General features: G+C 43.7%; 1 protein-coding gene across 6 annotated transcripts in view; it reads left to right on the forward strand.

The window, feature by feature from the left end:
- Positions 1 to 5,279: 5,279 nt before the first annotated feature.
- The window catches only part of LOC123516925 (zinc finger protein 358-like), a 31,410-nt gene continuing 14,898 nt past the window's right edge, over positions 5,280 to 21,791 (forward strand). The window contains exons 1-2 of one of the 6 annotated variants that reach the window (XM_045276696.1): positions 5,280 to 5,616; positions 11,826 to 12,366. In XM_045276696.1, coding sequence (XP_045132631.1) covers positions 11,935 to 12,366 — 432 coding nt within the window. In that variant the 5' untranslated portion in view covers positions 5,280 to 5,616; positions 11,826 to 11,934. Of the gene's footprint in view, positions 5,617 to 5,685; positions 6,129 to 6,158; positions 6,362 to 11,825; positions 12,367 to 21,791 lie in introns of those variants that run through there. The other 5 variants (XM_045276698.1, XM_045276695.1, XM_045276701.1 and 2 more) reach the window with 5 other exon arrangements.

Raw genomic sequence — 21,791 nt, forward strand, 5'->3', positions numbered from 1 at the left:
TCTTCTGACCTCCATAGACCCTTCCTAATGACAATAAAATGTTCTAATCGTACACAAATCTTATGGTGAAAATGTATCTCAGTATTTATAGTCGACTTAATAATAATAAGCTTGGAAGGCAGAAGGGAGAATCTATGTTGCCACCTTTATTTATGCTGAGGGCATCAATACGCTCACTCGGGCCACGTGTCATGGTCTGCGATGATTAATTTTGACATTTGAGCGTTTTAGTGAAGAATATGCCTTGAAATTTTAATAATGATGGAATTGTGGTCTTGATCTCTTCTAGTTATAAAACAATAGTAATTACATTAATACCTTCAGTACTATGACGCTTTTTCATATTCATTCTGCTTACTATTTGGTGATTTTATAGATTCAGAAACTCATGTGGAGAATAGAAATAGTGAACACTGTGACCATTCATCTTCTAATTTCTATAGACCCTTCCTAATTTCAACAAAGTGGTCTAATCGTATACAAATCTCAACGTAAAAATGTGTCCCAGTATTGAAGGGGTTAAGCTAACAATGTGTTATAAAAACGTGAAGATCGTCTCCAAATAAAAGCATCCTGGACATGGCTCAACATCACACTGCAAAATCTTAGTGAGTGATCAGATTCTCAAACTCTTCACCGTCTTAACCCCTTCAGTACTGTGACGCATTTTCACATTCATTCTGCTTACTATTCGGTAATTTTATACAGCTTCAGAAACTTTCGTGGGAATTAAAATAGTGAAAATAGTGAAGACTCTGGCCGTCAATCTTCTGACCTCCATACACTATTCCTAATGTAAATAAAGTCGTCTAGTCGCACCCAAATATCATGGTAAAAATATGTCCCAGTACTGAAGATGTTAATTCGACTCATTTCATATTTTCTAGCGGAAGTTGTTGAGGTTTCCAAGGCCTTCAGTGATAGTTGAAGTAGAGTCATGCACCCTCAAAGGACAAAACACTTATAAAAACCCAACTGATCATCCGCATGGTATTTCGAAACACTCATTACGATGCAACAAATCATACAAGAAAATGACCAAACAAGGTGACGATTCAGATTAGCATTAACCCGCCTCACAATTCTTGCTATACAAAAATAAACCTTCGTCAATAGTCAGTGTATGTCACCTCATGCTTCACAACCCAGGAATCAAATGGCCACGAGGCAAATGAATGATGCAAGACGTGGCGAATATGTGTCAGGAGGCAGCTGTCACCGTGCCTCAGCCAAATTATGTGTCCTCCCACGTATGTGTTCCTCCAGCGCCCGGGACACCATGGGAGGAATGGCTAATTCTTACGTTGAAAATTCATATCACTTATTTCATACTATTGCTGACTTTTTATCACCCTTTCACTGAGACATGTAAGAAATCACAACAACAGTAAAAACAGTTGAAATCTTTACCAGAAGACAAATGAAAAGACGAAGACAACAATTTTTACCCAGCATACTATCTGAAAGAGGCTTGATTCGATTGCATTTTGATTATCTCTCTCTCTCTCTCTCTCTCTCTCTCTCTCTCTCTCTCTCTCTCTCTCTCAGTATCTTTGCTATCGAGTATAGTTGTATAGTTCACAATCTTTCATTAGGAGCACCACAACCACCACCACCACCACCACCACCACTATTACTACTACTATTACTACTACTACTACTTCAATTACTACTACTACTACAACAACTACTATTACTACTACTACCACTACTACAACTACTATAACAACACTTCTACTACTACTAATACTACTACCACTACCACTACTACTACTACTGTTATATACTACTACGTCTAAGCACAAACAGGTCTTCCCGCTGCCTCACCTCCTCACGAGAAGCCGGCGGTGAGATGGTCAAGTTGGGTAATGACAGAATCTCGTCTTCGTAATCACCCTTTCCTTTCCTATTCCTTCCAGTTCTTCTCTTCCTTAATTTTGAGTAAGATAATAAAAAACAACTCTTTCTGTTTTATATTCATTAGGTTTTTCTATTCATTTTTCCTCTTTACTATTTTTTATGTGCTCTCTCTTCGCTAATTAACTGTGTGTGTGTGTGTGTGTGTGTGTGTGTGTGTGTGTGTGTGTGTGTGTGTGTGTGTGTGTGTGTGTGTGTGTGTGTGTGTGTGTGTGTGGGAAACGACCTTGAGCCCTCCCCAGGTAAATACCACGCCCTTCTCTCTTCCCCACACCTGTGCTTCATTCCCCCGACCTTCCCCATCTTGCCATCCTGTCCCACATTCCTCCCTCCCTCCCTCCCACCCTCTCCTTGCTCTCCTTCACTCCCTCGCCTCATCCTCACTCCCGCCTCACAACTCCATTACTCAAATCTCCGTCAGCTTCTTCAGAGTACAAATACGCTTAATTTTGAACAAAGAAGGGGAGTAACGATGGCTAAGTAAGAGATATGAGGAACGAATAAGATGTGCATTGAGGCATAGGGAAAGATGAACAAAGGGAATTAAGACGTGATGTTAAAGGAATGTCATGATGAGGAAAAGGAATCATCTGCCAGAGAGATGCCATTAGTCAGTGTACAAGATGCTGGGGTCAGAGAGGGGGGTTAGGGAGGTAGACGGGAGGAAAGGGAGGGAGAAAAGGAGGGCAAACATAGGGAGGGTACGAGAGGGAGGCAGGAGAGGGAAGAGGGAGGGGCGGACAGTAGTGTCCAGAAGTGGCTAGTTGTTGTGAAAGAGGAAAGGAAATAGTTTACTTGTGTGTAAGCTTCCCTCAGAGTACTTCCCAGCCACATTTGTCCCGCGTCACTCTTCATGGTCTGTTGTGTTCTTGTTTGTGAAGCGTCTCAGAAAAAAAAGAGCAATTAAAGTCTAATTTTATAGAAAAGCAAACACAAAACACTAATCAATCTGGCTCAAATATCGGACCAATTTCACCTTGGTGTGACGCGTCGGTTTTCTTCTTGTCATCCGTGACGGTTGAGGTAAATGGTTACGGAACCTTCTGTTCTGTAGCATGGTCTTTGTTTGCCGGGAGACAAGTCCTGTGTGACGCAGGGGACGGCCAGGTGTGGCTTGCACCATCATCGTCACTTTCACTCCGCTCCAGGTGTCTCCGGTAGCGCCACGCAGAGTGACGCCAAATTATTTCCTTGTTGTCTGTCTTCGAATTTTGAGGAGTGTTGAAGCTAGCAGAAGATCAGCGGTGCCGACACCCTCACTCCCCGATCACCCGAAGGACGGAGAGACAAGCACCATACAGTTGTCCTGAGCATTCCCTGCTCGTTGTTAAGTAAAACATAAACTGATGATTAAAATATTTGATCAAACCAAAAGAAAAGAAAATAATAAGAATAAGACCCTGCTGGGATGAGCAATCACGCTGTCCCTGTACAACGAACAACACAACAGATGGATGCATTTTTTATCAGTTTCACACAGACCTGACGCAAGACCTGTAGTACTTAAGAGGACCTGAAGGCAGCCAGCACGCCACTAGAATTCATCAATAACGAGATCAACTGCTTGGAGACAAGAGCCGTTTGACACCCACGGCCACACCCAAACGTTCAGGGCCGCACACATACGCGGCATGGAACAGCTACACTGCTTCCCATGACTATAGGGAGATCTAAGCACGCTGAGTGTGTCTACCAATTATCAGCGGTTGGCGCCTTCCAGCATCACAAAGTCGGACAGCTGAAGGACATGAGAAATGAGTGTAGAGACGCACACGTGTGGCGAGTTGAGAACACTGCAGGGTTACCACTCTGGAGTGTTGGAATAGCAATGTTCTGCTGCTCCCTGCCCTTCAGCGGCCCAGACCACACGGCTAGATATGTATGACTTGCTTCTATGCAGGATTACTGACGCGTGGCGTGTACACCAGCCAGGCAAAGAGAAAGACAAAAGACGCATAACATAACATGATGTTTGAAGGCCTCATTTCTTTTGTCACTTCGAGAAGCACAAAAGAAATCACCACCTACCGTCATCAGCGTCTTTCACTCATCACCACCAGTCCACACAGACACCAGAAAGAATAACAAATAGCATCGTGAACCTGCGCCTTTCTTCGTCCCTGCAGCCACACAAGCGTTCCAACTCTGTCTCTGCTGATGCCACCTTTTCCTGCCATGGAGCAACTGGACACAAACTCATAGGAAATGTTAGAAGAAAAAAAATCAGAAGCCTATCTGTGTCATTTCCACTCAAGTCTGGAGGATCACTTCAAAATTCATTAAAAGTTTATTATTAGTTTTCATTTTCTTATTTTCTGTCTTCTTTTGAAAATTTGATGGAAAAAATGTAGGAAAAATAGATGTAAATATTATATACGGTTTTGCAGCTAAGTAAAAAAAAAAATAAATGTAAAGAAAATTGATGAAAAAAAAATCCTCAGTTATTCGTATGAGGCAGTGGAGGCACAAAACATAGGCGTGTGACGAGTGTGCGAAGGTGTCACTTGCCATGTGATAAATTGAGAGGGAGAAGGACGTACCGCCAAGACGTGCATGTCGATGAGGACTGCACCGTGTGACTGAAATACCGATACCCTTCAGAATAATATACCAGGAAACAATGATTACCTAAAATAAAACTTTACTATTGACAACAGAGCAACGCGATAGGAGCTGGGATACTCTTCGTCAGAGGACAAGAAAGATCACACTAATGTGCCTCAAAGACCTTCGTTGCACCCCCGGCGAGACTCCGCGCACCCCACGGAAGCCCCACCGGTTCGACGACCCGACCCTCACCTCCCCCTCCTCCTTGACACCTGCTCCCCGCGTCCTGCCTTCTTGCGCTCCCTTCAGTGTCTGCGGAAGGGCCGCCAGGAGCCCTACACGAGGACCCTTGAATCTGGTAGGTCTCGAAGGGCGACGATCGTTGGTGTGAGGCGCGAGTGAACGCCCTCACCAAGTATGGAGACATGAGAACCAGCGCGGAGACAAATAAGGCTTGGGAATAAACCTGATCTCAGCGGAGTACTGGCCATTCACCGACTCACAGACGCGTTACCAATCACCCACGTCCATGGCGCCACGGGTAGCGCAGCGCAGCCTCACCTGCAACATTTCCTGTTATAAAAAGGTGCTAAACTTGAAACAAAATCCAGACGAACGAGAAATCCGGAGATGGTTCGTGACACCTTGGGAGCATTTGACTATGTGACGTCACCGCCCGAGGTTCCGCCCCCTCAGTGCTGATTGGTCGGTGGGCGGGGCCATCGCAGCCACCAGGTACTGGAGGCCTTCGCACAAGACGGGCACGATCCTTGCTTGAATTTATAGGTAATATACGTGGCCACGATTACGGTTCATATCGATGCACGGACGGCACCTCTGTCACACTGCAGGATTTCCACGGGGCATACAAAATCATCTGCATGCGGCCACCCTCCCCCAGTGTTCCCCTGACGACGCAGGCAGCACCTTCGTCGCGGTCGGAGGAAAGGCACATCTCCTAACCCCTTCTGGCCCGGAGGTGACGAGATGAGATGCTGGCGGAGAAGATGTCAGCTCCGGCATCCTCAGTAGCGTGAACCAGCTGACCACAGGTGTGCACTGCAGGCGTTGCGTGGGACCGCTCCACCTGCATGACAGACAAGGTGGTGGCGCCTGGCGGTGTGATGTGAGCAGTGACCCCGTGAGCAGAAAGTGAGCGCCGTCCTGGACATTAGTGCCTTGTGAGCGCCAGCGAGTGACGGCGCTGACCAGGGAGAGGCAGGGAGAGGGAGAGGGAGAGGGGAGGGTGCCGGAAAGCACTCACTCACCCGCGGATCATGGACAACTGAACCACAGAAAGGATCGCAGGGAAGAAATTGAAAGATTTGGCCGCGGGGTGTGAACGGTGGTGTGGCCAAAGATTAGAAAGGAAGAAGGAGAAGGAGGAAAGGAGGAAAGGAGGAAAAAACGGCCGAGTTTAGTGTAGTGGTTATACTGGGTCGGGTGGTGGCCTGCGGGCAAGACCTGCTGGACGTACCAGCGGTGACCATTTCGCCCGCGGGAACCGATTCGGTCTAGTGAGAACACGGTGTGAGGAGGTGGAGGTGCCTCTGCCCGGACCAAAGGACAGGCCACGTGTGTTATTATTGCCAGGAACACCCCGCCCTTACTTTGTACTTCCTGCCGATGTACTTTAGACCTCGTGTGTTTCGTGCGTCAACTGAGTGAGTATGCGAGTGTCTGTGTGTGTGTGTGTGTGTGTGTGTGTGTGTGTGTGTGTGTGTGTGTGTGTGTGATTGGCAAGGTGAGTGGCCCCCAGTGCGTTCTGTCCTCGGTAAAGGCCTTGCATATGAGTGAGGGTAGCGGGCATAGCGTAGGTAAAGATGGTTGGTCTCTCATGCAGCTTCTGTGACACCCACGCGAATGTCTTTGTGACGCTGACCTCAGGAATGTAAAGGTAATTGACTACAACGCCATCACTGACCTCCTCCTTACTCAGTGATTCGTGTTTGCCATCTTGTTTTAGTCTTTAAGTTTGTGTCAGCTCTCTCTCTCTCTCTCTCTCTCTCTCTCTCTCTCTCTCTCTCTCTCTCTCTCTCTCTCATATACAAATTGCTCTCATTAATAAAGATCACCTGCAAATTCATAACGTCGTCACACACACACACACACACACACACACACACACACACACACACACACACACACACACACACACACAGACACACACATCCCTCACGTCATACATGGATCAAATCTACATGAAGAGAGTAAGAGGGAGAGAGAAGGCAAGCGATCCATCACGCGGTTCATTATTCATCTTTACAAGGCTAATGATGAGAATTAGAGGCTCATCAGTGCCTCGCCTCGCCTACATTATGTCTCCTTAGCCCACAGTCATCACTCTTAAGGCGCCAAAGTGATTGCAGTCTGTCAGTCAATCAGTCAGCCAGTCAGTCTCTCTCTCTCTCTCTCTCTCTCTCTCTCTCTCTCTCTCTCTCTCTCTCTCTCTCTCTCTCTCTCTCTCTCATCTTTTCTCTCCTTTTCAGTTTCCTTTTTTTTCATTTTCTCTATTTCCTTTTCGCTTTTTTATATGTTTTTTATTATTCTTTGTTATCCTATTTTCTATTTAATCTTTTATTCAATAACATAATTTTATTTGATCTTAATTTAACCATATTTTATCTAAACACACTCTCTCTCTCTCTCTCTCTCTCTCTCTCTCTCTCTCTCTCTCTCTCTCTCTCTCTCTCTCTTCCATACTCAGGGAGCCCACACGTCACCTCTCCGTCACCTCATCATTGTATCATCACCAGCATCACCACGCATCACCATCCCGCGAGCCCTCATCACTGTCCGCAGCTCTATCATTACTTACTCATATTAGGGAGGAAAAAAGCGATCAATTATGCACATTACCTATATCATCATAAACATCAGGGAAAGTACTGCTAATCTTCCTATTTTCTCCTTTCTCTCATCACTTTCATATATATTTTTTTTCGTTCATTTCTTCACTTTCATATTTTATCAGAAACTATTATTTTTTTGCACTAATATGTCTTTTTATTCCGCTTTCCTTACTGTTACGGAGGGTTGTGTTGCATGTACTAAGTAAGCTGTTCATCTCTTCACTTTCATATTTCATCAGAAACTATTATTTTTTTTTTTTTTGCACTAATATTCCCTGCTTTCCACTTTCCTTAGTGTTAGGGAGGGTTGTGTTGCATGTGCTAAGCTGCTTCTATCACTAGTCTTACCGTGTGCCAATCACCATACAGTATAGTGCATTGTGGTAATCATTCCTGGCACTTTGCACTTGATATCTGGTTTATGGGTGAGGAGATAATATTCCCTGCTTTCCACTTTCCTTACTGTTAGGGAGGGTTGTGTTGCATGTACTAAGCCATTTCTATCACTAGTGTTACCGTGTACTATTACCATACAGTATAGTGCATTGTGGGAATTAATCTTTGTATTTTGTAATTGATATCTGGTTAATGAAATGGTGAGGGAAAAGGAATAATGTGAAAATGATCTTAAAATTTTATTTCTTGCTTGTTTTAACCTTTTTATTTTTATTTTAAGAGTGTGTTTGCTTTTATTTCTCCTTTTTTATCATTTGTTATCTCGTATTTCCAGTTTCCTTCTCTCTCTCTCTCTCTCTCTCTCTCTCTCTCTCTCTCTCTCTCTCTCTCTCTCTCTCTCTCTCTCTCTCTCTCTCTCTCTCTCTCTATTTACTTATTTATTTTTTTTCCTGAATTCCATCCTTCCTTTCCTCACAAACACTACCTTCCAGACTCTCTCTCTCTCTCTCTCTCTCTCTCTCTCTCTCTCTCTCTCTCTCTCTCTCTCTCTCTCTCTCTCTCTCTCTCTCTCTCTCTAACGCACCTTGCCATCCTTCACTTTAGCAAACTCTCACAGTCTATTACTCCTGCTAACTATGGCTTAACACAACACCATCATAGTAATTCTCCTACCGGCGCGATGCTTTACTAACCTTCCCCACCAAATCACCGGGTCCTCATTTCCCGCCTCCAAAATTTTAGCACTTGCCAATAATAACACTGCGCTGGCCTAAGGTACCAAAGTATACTGGGGTGAAAATGCAAGGAGAGGAAAAACTTTGCTAAAAAAAATGGGATCTATCTATTATGGTTAATTGGGGTGATACGCAGGTAATTAATTTGGTGCTTCCCTTATATACGAAGATAATGGACGGTAAAAGGAGACTAATGACAATGTTGATGTAGAATAGGTAAGGGATGAAAATAATGGTTGAAATAAGTAAGTGGTAAAAAAAATGTGGTTATGGAATATTTCATCTTAACTCTTACGATATTTTGATGTAACTTAAGGTACTGTTATGTGAAAAAATAAAAGGAGGTAAGAATTAAGATTATGGAATATTTAATCTTTATTCTTACAAAATTTTGAGGTAACTTAAATTCTGTTAAATGAGAAAAAAAAAGAAATAAGATGGAAAAGATAAACACACACACACACACACACACACACACACACACACACACACACACACACACACACACACACACACACAAGATTTAAGGTTGTGGAATATTTCATCTTTACTCTTACAACATTTTGAAGTAACTTAATTTACTGTTATATTAGAAAAAATAATAATAAAGTAAAAGATAAACGCACACACACACACACACACACACACACACACACACACACACACACACACGGATGCCACTTTGAGATGAGACACCCATTCGTCTTAATCAAACATAATAGATGCACTTTAGTTAATCCTTCAACTTCAACTCAGAGAATCACCATCACTTATAAAAACACTCAGGTATACGTTCACTTCAGACGGGGCAAAGTACTCTCTCTCTCTCTCTCTCTCTCTCTCTCTCTCTCTCTCTCTCTCTCTCTCTCTCTCTCTCTCTCTCTCTCTCTCTCTCTCTCTCTCTCTCTCTCATGTATATCCACTCATATTTTGTCTCCTTTTTCTATTCCTCCTCCATTGTTTACTTCATCAGAGAAACGAAAAAAAAACTTGCTCATCTCTCTCTCTCTCTCTCTCTCTCTCTCTCTCTCTCTCTCTCTCTCTCTCTCTCTCTCTCTCTCTCTCTCTCTCTCTCTCTGGATTAAGGTGAAGTGCTGCATCTCACCTCTTAGTTCAGCCTCGACCCTCACTTACCACGCGTTATATCCTGCACAGTTTTGCAAGCATCATTCTTTGCCCCTTTTTTTCTTCTCTTTTTCTGAGTTTGTAAGTTGATCCGCTCCTCTCTTGCATAATTCGACACTACGGGTATTATTCTGTTTTTTTTTTATCTTAAGGGAGGGATCTTGTTTGGTATCCTCTCTCTCTCTCTCTCTCTCTCTCTCTCTCTCTCTCTCTCTCTCTCTCTCTCTCTCTCTCTCTCTCTCTCTCTCTCTCTCTCTCATCATTATGACTCGTACATTGAAATTGCTTTTTTCTTTCAATCATTCCTTATTTTTTTCCTTATTTTTTCCATCTTTTCTCTAGTTTTTCTCTGCTTTCCATCTTTTCTCTATCTTTCTCTCTTCCTCTCCTCTTTCCTCGCATCATCCAGTTCTTCCCTGTACCCTCACACACACACACACACACATACTGACGCTCCACCACACCCACCTCATCCACCACAACCACGCCCACCTCACTAATAACCTCCCCACTCCTTATGGCTACACCTTCCCACATCCTCTCACACAAATCACCCACAACCTTACACCCCACAATCACCAGCTCCCTCCCTCCTGCTCTCCCCTCTTCCCTCCTTCCTTCCCGCCTTCCCTCTCTTCCTTCTTTACCATCATAATGACCACCACCCGCGGCCCACTAGTACCTCCATGCCTCTGCCCCGCCCCTGCTCGCCCCACCCCGCCCCGCTATACCACATCACCTCCTCTTTCTCCTCCTCTTCCTCCTCTTCCTCCTCCCCCATCATCACGACCGTCACGACTAGTGTTTTTGCCTGCCTGGGAGGGACTTGGGAGAGTGGCACCGCCTGGGGGAGCCTCGGGGGGCAGCAACCGCAGTGCCATTAGTTCACCAGCAGCTCCAACAGCCAGCACGCGACGCTCACGAATTTTTCTTCTGACGGAGGCGCTGAAGGAGGGGCTTATACACACTCGTGGTTAGATCATGGTGTCAACTGCTGTGTGTGTGTGTGTGTGTGTGTGTCTGTGTGTTAAGTGAATATTGTGGTGAAATGATGCGACAAATCACGATTTAGCGAATGGAAGAAGAGAGAGAAAAAAAAAAACAGGAAGAAGCGGTTGAGAGAGAAAAAAGAAGAAGAACTAGTACAGGAGAAAATACTGCATTACTTACAAAACACTTATACATTAACCACAGAAAATTAACAATGAGATGAAGCAAGTGAGTGTGTGTGTGTGTGTGTGTGTGTGTGTGTGTGTGTGTGTGTGTGTGTGTGTGTGTGTGTGTGTGTGTGTGTGTGTGTGTGTGTGTGTGTGTGTGTGTGCAGACAAATAAAGAAAAGCATACAATGAAAAGGTGCTGCAGGAAAGAACAAATGATTTAAATATGTGTCGTGGGATGTCAGGGTGCAAACGAGGTGGTGACATGAGACGCGCAAGGTATGTGTGTGTGTGTGTGTGTGTGTGTGTGTGTGTGTGTGTGTGTGTGTGTGTGTGTGTGTGTGTGTGTGTGTGCGCTGTTGTAAACTAAAAAAAAAAAAGGACGCTAAAAGAAGGAACTTGACGGAGAGAGAGAGAGAGAGAGAGAGAGAGAGAGAGAGAGAGAGAGAGAGAGAGAGAGAGAGAGAGAGAGAGAGAGAGAGAGAGAGACGGAATAAAAATCCGCGGGGGTCGCATGAACGTAATCGCAAGGTACTGAGGGACTGACTGTCACAGGAAAACACTCCCTCCCGCGTCGCGCCTCTCTGGCCGGGACCAAACCTGATTAGACAGGACGTGACGGTTAGCAAACCAAACAACGAGGAGGAGGAGGAGGAGGAGGAGGAGGAGGAGGAGGAGGAGGATAAAAAAGAAGTAGGAAGAGGAAGAAGAAATGAAGAAGGAAATGGAGGAGAAGTGGAGGTGTTGGTGAGGAGGAAGAGGAGGAGAATACAGGTGCAATTGTTGGGGTGGGGAGGGGGAGACGACGGTGCATGTCGGAAGTCTCGCCACACTCTGAGAGCAAGGAGGTGAGCCAGGCAGCTGCTTCACCCGACTCCGCCGCTCCCCTCCCGCCGCGCTGGTCGCCCACACCTGTGTTAGGGCGGCGCAGTGCTAGGAGTAGACTCGTTTTCGGCCGGCGGTGGTGTGTTGGTCATGGCTCGGAGCCGTTAATGTGGACACTGTTAGAGATGTGTCGGCCGCGTGACTGTTGGTCGCTCGTTGCTGTATGTGTGTGTGACCGCGTGTCTCATGTGTTTGTGTGTGTCCTTTCTTAGGTTCATAAGGGCACAAGGAAGCAAAAGAGACACCTGGGAGATGGGACCACTACAGTTGTGCCTGACGGAGGAGAGACATGAGGGTGCACAGTGAGGGCGCCACAGGGGGATGTTAGTGGCCCCGCGCAGTGTTGAGTCGCCCCCGGCGGCGTGCAAGATGGTGACGGCAGACGGTACGCCTCTGGTGGAGACATGCGTTCTCCTCCCAGCAGAGTTTGCTCTCAAGGTGGAAACGCAGCCCAGAGTGGCGTCGTTCCTGCACCTTCTGCCTCAGCTGGCTCCGAGGAGCCACCTGTCACGGCCCCTCTTGGACCACCTGGGCCCGCCGCCCTTCCCCCCGGTGCCGCCTCATCTCGGCCCCCTCGCTCCAGCTTTAAACCCTTTAGGGGCACCACTGAACCGTCTCACAGCGCCGCCCGCAGAGGACTGCATTCAGGTGTGTGCCACGCGCCACCTGCCGCCCCACACCCGCTACCTCCCCTTCAGCGGCACCGTTAGGACGGACAACCTGCCTCTCGTGCCCTGTTTGGCGCCCATGGACGTGAGTACCCTGCATCTCCCTGCTCTCTCCCAGCCTCACCCACTCCTTCCCCTTCCAGCGATAGTTAGCTCCTCTCCCCTTTGTCTTTGTCGTACTATGAAATTTGTCCATTATTCTCCAATCTCCTTATTTAGTGTTGATGAGACGGCAAAATCTTCTTCCTTCCTCTTACACAACTCAGTCAGAAAAGGAAACATCATGCGTCTCGCGGTGCAACTTTCCACACACAGCAATTAAGGTATTGGATTTAACTTTATGAAAAATCGATTGTTGAGTTTGTATAGCGATTAAATCCTGACACCTTTCTGTATCTAGTCTTTAAACTTAACTTCATTATTTCCGATAACTAATTTTGTGTATTGATGTAATTCGTCCTCATGGATACACACAGGACTGATCATGACACACCCAGACACTCAGACACTCAGACACTCAGGTACTATCACAATGTCTCAGCTAACACACATTCGATAAACAAAACACGTGTACCATTCATTAAAAATTCTTTACCATTCTCGTATTTCAGTGATGTTTTTGCCACACCTCATGCCACTACCTTTTATTTTTATACTCTCTCTCTCACCTTAGCTCATTCCCACCCCAACCATCCTCTCCTCTCCCCCTCTGGAGTCCCCTATCCACTTAACACACATCAACAAGCACTCATCCCCTTCTTCACTCTCCCGGGCAACTTTTCTCCTTGGTGGAGCGAAAACTTCTCCTTCATTATGGTGTTAATTTCACGAAGTTACGAAAAGCGCAAGAATACGACCCGCGGAACTCACCCTCAGACCCCAACCGCGACCCTTCCCTTAACGCTTCGGTCTCTTCCCAAAACACTGCGCGAGGCCGTGAACCCAGCAACACCTGACCAGGGAAATGAAAGGAAGAAAAATATATTTATATTGCGAGAAATGTTCCCGCTTCTCCTCCACTCCAACCTTGCCCCCTCGTCCTCCTTCTCCTCCTCCTCCTAATCCTCCCGTCCTCCTCCTCCTCCTCCCTGCTGAAGATAATAAGCTATCTCCGTGTGTAAACATTAGCTGCATAAATTACACGGTCAGGCACTAGTGATTTCCACACCTTGTTCCTTCCGTCCGCCAGGTTATTGGGCTACGCGAGGCATCGGCGCGCCTCACACCTCGGCCGAGTGAAGCGTTTAGCGCAGGCAGGGAATTGGGGAAAGAAAGGCAAGTGAGACTGAGAGAGAAGGAAGAGCGGGAACATCAAAATGGAAGCGAAAGGAGAGGAGGAGGATCGGTGGGAAATCTGTACTAACATGTCAAGATATTCAACTTTCTCCCGCGACCACAACCAGAGAGCAACACAATATTGCCTTGGAAAATTTGTAATTATTATACTGTGTGCGGAAGATATGAGGCGCAGGGTGATGCAAGAGATAATAACAAGGGATTACGCCCATAACTCTTTATCGTAAGACATAATAGAATTCACGGCTCATGCTGCTTCCAAAAACAAGTCCCGTAACATAAAGGCGCTTCTTGCCTGCGTAACTATGTGAAATTTTTCCTTACGTAAATGTTTGCTTCGTGTGTGAAACCCGAGACTGTTAAATATTACTATAAGAGATCATTTTTATTTTTTTTCATATTTTGCTTATTTTTTTTTTTTTTAAGAAGGATTATAGTCGCATATTCTTTTTCATTGACCTTTACTTCGTCTAATTTTTTATCCATACGTTTTGCATTCAAATTTAAAACAACAGCGTATCATGGACGTATCAGTCAACAGTGTATCATGGACGCGTCAGTCAACAGTGTATCATGGACGTATCAGTCAACAGTGTATCATGGACGTATCAGTCAACAGTGTATCATGGACGCGTCAGTCAACAGTGTATCATGGACGTATCAGTCAACAGTGTATCATGGACGCGTCAGTCAACAGTGTATCATGGACGTGTCAGTCAACAGTGTATCATGGACGTATCAGTTAACAGTGTATCATGGACGTATCAGTCAACAGTGTATCATGGACGTGTCAGTCATGATGAGTTGCAACGTTACTTTATTCTTCCATCCTTCGTTCCCAGTTACAACTTAATATTCGTGCAATACACACACACATACACACATACACACACATACACGTACGGTTAAACATCAGACCACACACACACACACACACACACACACACACACACACACACACACACACAATCATTTCTCCCACACAAACACTACTAGCACGCACACACACATAAACGAAACACGCACATGCATATCTTTGCCCTCAGTAACCACACACACACACACACACACACACACACACACACACTCCATCACCTCACCTCTAAAGCCACACAAAAGACGGAAGACCAACACTGGACTCTTGAAACAAAAGCTGAAAACAAAAGCCACAAAGGAGGAGCAGGAGGAGGAGGAAGAGGAAGAGGAGGAGGAGGAGGAGGAGGAGGAGGAGGAGGAGGAGGAGAGTCGTGGTTATATTTTCGTCGGCTTCTTCTTGGATATGTCTGGACCTTTATGCTGTTGTGGCCGTCAATGCCCTTGGTACATTGGAAAAGGTTCTCCCATCTCACTGATGACGTTTCGAGGGTTATTATTTCTCTCTCTCTCTCTCTCTCTCTCTCTCTCTCTCTCTCTCTCTCTCTCTCTCTCTCTCTCTCTCTCTCTCTCTCTCTCTCTCTCTCTCTCTCTCTCTCTCTCTCTCTCTCTCATTAAAGGTATAGGAAACTTTTATAACACAAGTGAAGATTCTTAAAGTTGATTTCCTATGCTTGTGTGTCTACTTGCATCTATCTATTCTCTCTCTCTCTCTCTCTCTCTCTCTCTCTCTCTCTCTCTCTCTCTCTGACACTTACTCTAATTAAGCTGGCGGCGCGGCAAATCTCGGAGGAGGAACACGGACTCATTAGCTGCAGAAAAGTGTCACCCCAAAAAAATAAGAACAAAGAAAACGAAGAGCAGAGAATGAAAATGATCACGTCCAGGTATCCAGTTACACAAATGAACAATGAATAGCGGAAAGTTATAAAAAATGGGAAACTATTGCTAATTATGAAGAGAGTTTGCGTTTTTTTTTTTTCGCTTCTTTTCTTTTTTCTATATTATTGTTGGTTAATATTTATCATTCTCCCGTTCTGTTTAATTCTTTCTTCTTCTCTTCCTCTTAAATTGTTAGTGTCATTTTTTTTTGTGAGTGATTTTATAGTCTCTCTTCATATTTTCTTTCTCATATTTTAACTTTTTTTGTTTATCTTTTTCTGATTTATTATGTTCTTTCTTTAATACTTTTCTTTATCTCTCTCTCTCTCTCTCTCTCTCTCTCTCTCTCTCTCTCTCTCTCTCTCTCTTTATTGCTCCTGCCCTTCCTCCTTTATTTCCTCTCCTCTTTCCATAACTTTCTTTTTCTCTTCCTTCTCTCTTCTTCTTTTCCCTTTCTTTCATTCAGTTTTCGTCTTACTCACCTTCTTCTTCTTCTTCTTCTTCTTCTTTTCTTTTCTTCTTCTTCTTCTTCTTCCCTTTCCTCTTTCTACACGACATGCTTGCACATTTTCCGTCTTTGTCTTTCCTTCATCCCATACCTGTTCTCTCTCACTCCCTCTCTCCCCCACTCCCTCCCTCCCTCTCGACATCCCTCCATTCCCCTATTCCTCCCTCCTCCTTTGCTTTCTCTCCCGCCATCCGTGTCAATTTCTCAGTATTTTCTTTCTCTCCTTCTTTTCTCCCACACTCACTCACTCACTCACACACTCAATCACTCACTTACACACAAAAAAACGTAACTTCCAAACTCCCTTTCATATTATTCAATTAAAAGTTTTGTTAAAGAGTAATTGTGCATACCTACTCTCTCTCTCTCTCTCTCTCTCTCTCTCTCTCTCTCTCTCTCTCTCTCTCTCTCTCTCTAATTTATGTATAAGAAAATTAACTTCACTGATGGATGAATGAGTCGAGACGCTTTGGCAGGCACGGAACACCACGAGGGACGCTCTTTATTGAAATACTAATAAGCGTAGAGAGAGAGAGAGAGAGAGAGAGAGAGAGAGAGAGAGAGAGAGAGAGAGAGAGAGAGAGAGAGAGAGAGAGAGAATATTACACGCCAATGCACTGAGGCTTGTGGGAAATTAATAATTGGTCGCCGTGTGTTGCTGGATGATTTCTTGTTTGAAGGGAAGCTGATAAATTAACGCCCAGCTGCTGAGTGCGGGGTCGTGTCCGTGAGAGAGAGAGAGAGAGAGAGAGAGAGAGAGAGAGAGAGAGAGAGAGAGAGAGAGAGAGAGAGAGAGAGAGAGAGAGAGAGAGAGAGAGAGAGGGACTTTAAATATACAAAGCAGTGATGATTTTTTTTTCTTTTCTTCTTCTTTTTAATCTTTTTCATCTCGTTCTTTGACACTTTTCACCACTGTCCCGCTAAATTGTGAAGAGTGAAAGGTAGTGTCGTGTCATTAGAGAGCAATAAAAAAAAAACTTACAGAAAATTATTAATGACGAAATAGACAGACTTCAAATGATCTCCCTTTTATTTCTCACGTTCTTCTGACACACACACAGAAAGAAAGAATATTGCATTAAAAAGTTATTTATACGTGGCCGCTCTGTTCCTTTACCTTATCTATGCTTAAGAATTGGCTGTGAATTGCCTGTTTTGTGGGCTGTTTCTGGGCTCTCTGTGTCTCTCAACGCTAGCTCAAGGATGTGATACCGCCAACACAGCAAGGCACACGGAAATCTTTGAATCGAGAAGGTGAAGCGAGAAAGTTAAATAAACACGTTGAACAATAATAAGATGGAAAATTTTCATCGTGTGTGTGTGTGTGTGTGTGTGTGTGTGTGTGTGTGTGTGTGTGTGTGTGTGTGTGTGTGTGTGTGTGTGTGTGTGTGTGTGTGTGTGTGTGTGTGTGTGTTAACGTATTGAAACTTCAAAATAAAAAAATAATTAGTCTGTAGCGAATTTACATCACACTAGCCAAATAAGTACTAAGACATTTATTGCTTTATCATACAACTTTATTATTTTTTCAAGCAAAAAATCAAATTAATATCATGTCTTTATTCAACCGACACTGGTAAACTCTGCAACTCTCTGCCTGCTTCTATATTTCCAACTTCCTATGACATGACCAATTAAAAGGGAAATTTCAAGACATTAATCCCTTTCTTTTGGCTAAATTTTTCTGATCTGAAAGGGGACTGACAAATAAGTGGACCATTTTTTTTGCCAGCTTTATCTTCTTACATGAAAAAAAAAAGAAATACACACACAGAATAACCTTATCACTCGTCAAGCCACTCAAAGAATACACGGGAGGAGCAACATGACCCGCCAGTCCCTCTAAATCTTCCCACAGTCCTTCGCCTCTCCTCGTTAAACCTCTTCATTAACCCAAACATCAGTAAGTCCCTCCCCAGCGCTCCTCTTCATCTTCAGCTGCTCTCCGCTACACCAACAATCCCGGTAACCTCATCACCTCTCAATAACTTCACCTTCCCTTAAACCACATCCCCAATTACCCTCTTTCACATTATTGCCTCCTTTCTAGTTTTCCCTGCCCCCGCCCTGCCCCTGCTCTTCCTCCCACGACCCTCTCTCCTTTCCTCTCCTCCCTCTGTCCTCCCCCACCCCCGCCCGCAGCCCCGCCCGCCTCTCCTCCCTAGCACTGCCAGAGTCGTGACGGTGATTCTCTTTACGATGTGGTTTTATGTTCTCTCCTAATTAGCCTCCCATTTGATGGCCTCGCCAGGTGAGTGTGTGACGCAGCTGTGTGTGTGTGTGTGTGTGTGTGTGTGTGTGTGTGTGTGTGTGTGTGTGTGTGTGTGTGTGTGTGTGTGTGTGTGTGTGTGTGTGTGTGTGTGTGTGTGTGTGTGTGTGTGTGTGTGTGTGTGTGCATGTGTGTGTGTGTTTCATTGCATTTCACTGCAAGCCTGTGGGAATCTGATAATGGTTATAGGAAATGTTTCATGTGGAAAGTAGTGATGAAATTATTGGGTGCTTTTCGATTTCTGATAATACATATACGAATTTACACACAGAGTCGAGCAAATGGCAAGTAAAAAAGTAGATAGACAGAAAGGTATAGACAGACACTGCGCGGACGGATAAAGACAGAGGCAGACAGTCGGGAATAATGGAGGTCGACTGCTCTACGTTGAGGAAATGGCAGGCGGGGTTTAGATTTTCCGTGTCTCGTGAAGCGGCTCCCCGTCACACCTGTGTCACTCAAATATCCTGTCATTGTATCCTTGTGGCGATAGCACTGGCCTTTAACCCTTCTGTACTATGATGCGTTTTTATATTCGTTCTTGTTACTATTTTGAGATTTTATACAGTTTCAGAAACTCATGTAGCCATTAATTTTCCGACCTCGATAAACCCTTTCTAATGTCAATAAAATCTTCTAATCATACCCAGAACTCAAGATAAAAATGCGTCCCAGTTCTGAGGAAGTTGACACTGATGGGAGAAAAGACCGCACAAACTGAGGGAAGAGATTAAAGACACCATTTAGCACAAAGTAGCACCACTGAAATGTCTTCCTGAGATTCTTATTTTCGTGAAGTAAGGTACCAAAACATTTACGATGAAGTTTTTGCATTTGGTTCAATGTAATTTAACATTTTTCACTGCACTGCTGTCACAAAATATCACTCTGCAAGCTTCAGTTAACGCACTCCGCCTTCAGTCATGTGCTCTGCTATGCTTTGGTTCTATTACTATCAACGGGGGGAAACGAATGAATGGTGTGAGATAATGAAGAAACCCACGAGTATTCTTACTGTGACCCATCAACCAAGTCCAAATCAAGTTACAAATCAACACTGCACGAACACACACACACACACACACACACACACACACACACACACACACACACACACACACAGAGAATCACACAGACAATAACGAGAGGTAGCAAATCATTCAGCAAAATTAAACACCACTTTAACATTTCCTAAAATAAAGCAAAAAAAAAAAAACAACAACAGCACTACCACTCACCAACAATATTATAAACAATCAAACACCGCCCACCAACATAAACAGTCCAGTCCCACCCAATAATAACAATAACAATAATAAACCGTATCAATTCCAAGGTAAAAAAAAATATATATAACTTACATAACCAACCAAAAAAAAAAAAAAGAATAAAATAAAAGAAATGTCAAGAAAGTAGGAGAAACGTAATTAAATAAGAGACACTTCCACGAAACAGCCAAGAAATGTGAGGAAAAATAAAACGGAATAAAATAAAATAAAAATAGCAAATCTTGGAGGAAATTGTGAGAAATCCAATAAAGGTAAAAGTAAACGTGACATGGAGAGAAAGGAAGAGAAAAGGAAAAGATTCAGTGTGTGTGTGTGTGTGTGTGTGTGTGTGTGTGTGTGTGTGTGTGTGTGTGTGTGTGTGTGTGTGTGTGTGTGTGTTGGGGATGCCTGGCGTCTGGGACATGAATAAATAAATAAATAGATGGATGAATAGATAAATAAAGATAAGTAGATAGACAGAAAGAGAGACAAAACTTGTTAGGTCGACCCACAGATAGATTCTCACATGTTAATTCAGAGAGAGAGAGAGAGAGAGAGAGAGAGAGAGAGAGAGAGAGAGAGAGAGAGAGAATTTGTATTCAAAAGACAATACCCTTTACCTCTCTCTCTCTCTCTCTCTCTCTCTCTCTCTCTCTCTCTCTCTCTATCTCAACACCATAGCTCACTTTATCACAGGCCTGAACCAGTCCCATCCCTTATTCCTTCCTCTTCTCTTCCTCTTCCTTTGTTTCTCTTCTTGCTTCTCTTCATTTACATCCTTTCCATATCCTTCTACTTTCTGTGATATCCTCTCTATTCTTTCCTCATCCTTTTCTTTTTTCCTCTTTTTTATAACGAGTCCTCATTTTTCATCCTCTCTTCTGTTATTCATCCCCCTTTTTTTTAATATTTCTATCACATAAGTAATTTTCTCTACGTTCTTGTATATTTTTCTAATTCTTTTTTTCTAACTAGGCCTCTTCTCGTTTCATCCTGGTTATTTTGTTTTCTTTTTCTCTCTCCTTTTATTTTCAGTGGTAAGTTCTCTTTCATCCGCTCTTATCTCTCATCTCTCTCTCTCTCTCTCTCTCTCTCTCTCTCTCTCTCTCTCTCTCTCTCTCTCTCTCTGTCTCTCTTTGTTTTGCTTTTTCTATCTCGTGTTTTTCTCTCATGTCTTTTTTTTTCCTTCTTTTTTATCTCTTATTTTCTCTACTGGCGTCTTTTTTTTTTTTTAGCTCCTTCTCTTCTTTCACTTATGGTTTGTTTTGCTTTTCTATCTCGTCTTTTTCTTTCATGTCTTTATTTTCCTTCTTTTTTTACCTCTTATTTTCCTTTACCGTGGTCTTTTTTCTACCTTCTTCTCTTCTTTCACTCATGGTATTCTTGTTCTTCTTGTTTTTTTTTACATTCTTCTCTGTTCCTCTCATTGCGTCTTGTTTCTTTCTTTCTAGCCTTCTCTGTTCCTCTAAAGTTTTCCTTCTTTTCTACCTTCTTTTTTTTTATTTTCTACCTCCTTCTCTTCTTTCACTTACGACGTCTTCTTCTTTTCTATTCCTATTCTTCTTTCTCTCATTGCGTCTTGTTCTTCTTCCTTTTGACCTTCTCTGTTCTCTAATGACGCGTTTTCCTTCTTTCCTTTCTCTTTTTCCGTATCTTCTATCTCCTTCTCTTCTTTCACTCACGACGTCTTCTTCATTTCTACCTCCTACTCTTCTTTCTCTTATGGCGTCGTGTTCTCCTTCTTTTCTACCTCCTTCTCTTCTCTCTCTCCTCCTCTTACTACTCTTCACGGGTTCTCATTCTCTTCCGAGTTTATAACGTGCAATTGTCGCGCCTCCGAAGCTTCTCCCTACCTCCCCCCCTAAAGATGATCAATTTCTCTCAATTTCTCTTCCTATCCTTCGTCCTTCCTCTAATTACACCAGCTAACCCCGTCCCCCCCCCTCTCTCTCTCTCTCTCTCTCTCTCTAACGAACATTCCTTCAGTACATCGATGATAGGAATTTTGTGCTAACAGTGATGCCTTTTCTATTTTCTTTTTGTTCTTGTTGTTCATATTTATTTTCCTTCAGTTTCTCTTCTTTTCTTGATTTTTTCTTTACTTGCTGCCTTTGTTGTTCCTTTTCACCATCACTATATCTATCATCATCATTGAGTTTTTTTTTTTTTATAATTCTTGTTCTTATTTTAACGAAGATATTTTTGTTATTATTTTGTTATTTTTTTCTGCATCAAGACATCTTCCTTTGAATTCTTATGAGTGTTTAATTTCTTAAGACACTTTTTTTTCTTCTCATCTCTGCCTTCAGCCATTTATCCCGCTGTCTCAACTCTGTCCTTACCTAAACAGCCATTTCTTCTCGCCTCTTTTTCTTTTCTTTTTCTCTATCCTTTTGATTCTGCAGTTTTCAACC

Source organism: Portunus trituberculatus, chromosome 41 (genome assembly GCF_017591435.1).
Source record: "Portunus trituberculatus isolate SZX2019 chromosome 41, ASM1759143v1, whole genome shotgun sequence".
Classification (NCBI taxonomy): domain Eukaryota; kingdom Metazoa; phylum Arthropoda; class Malacostraca; order Decapoda; family Portunidae; genus Portunus; species Portunus trituberculatus.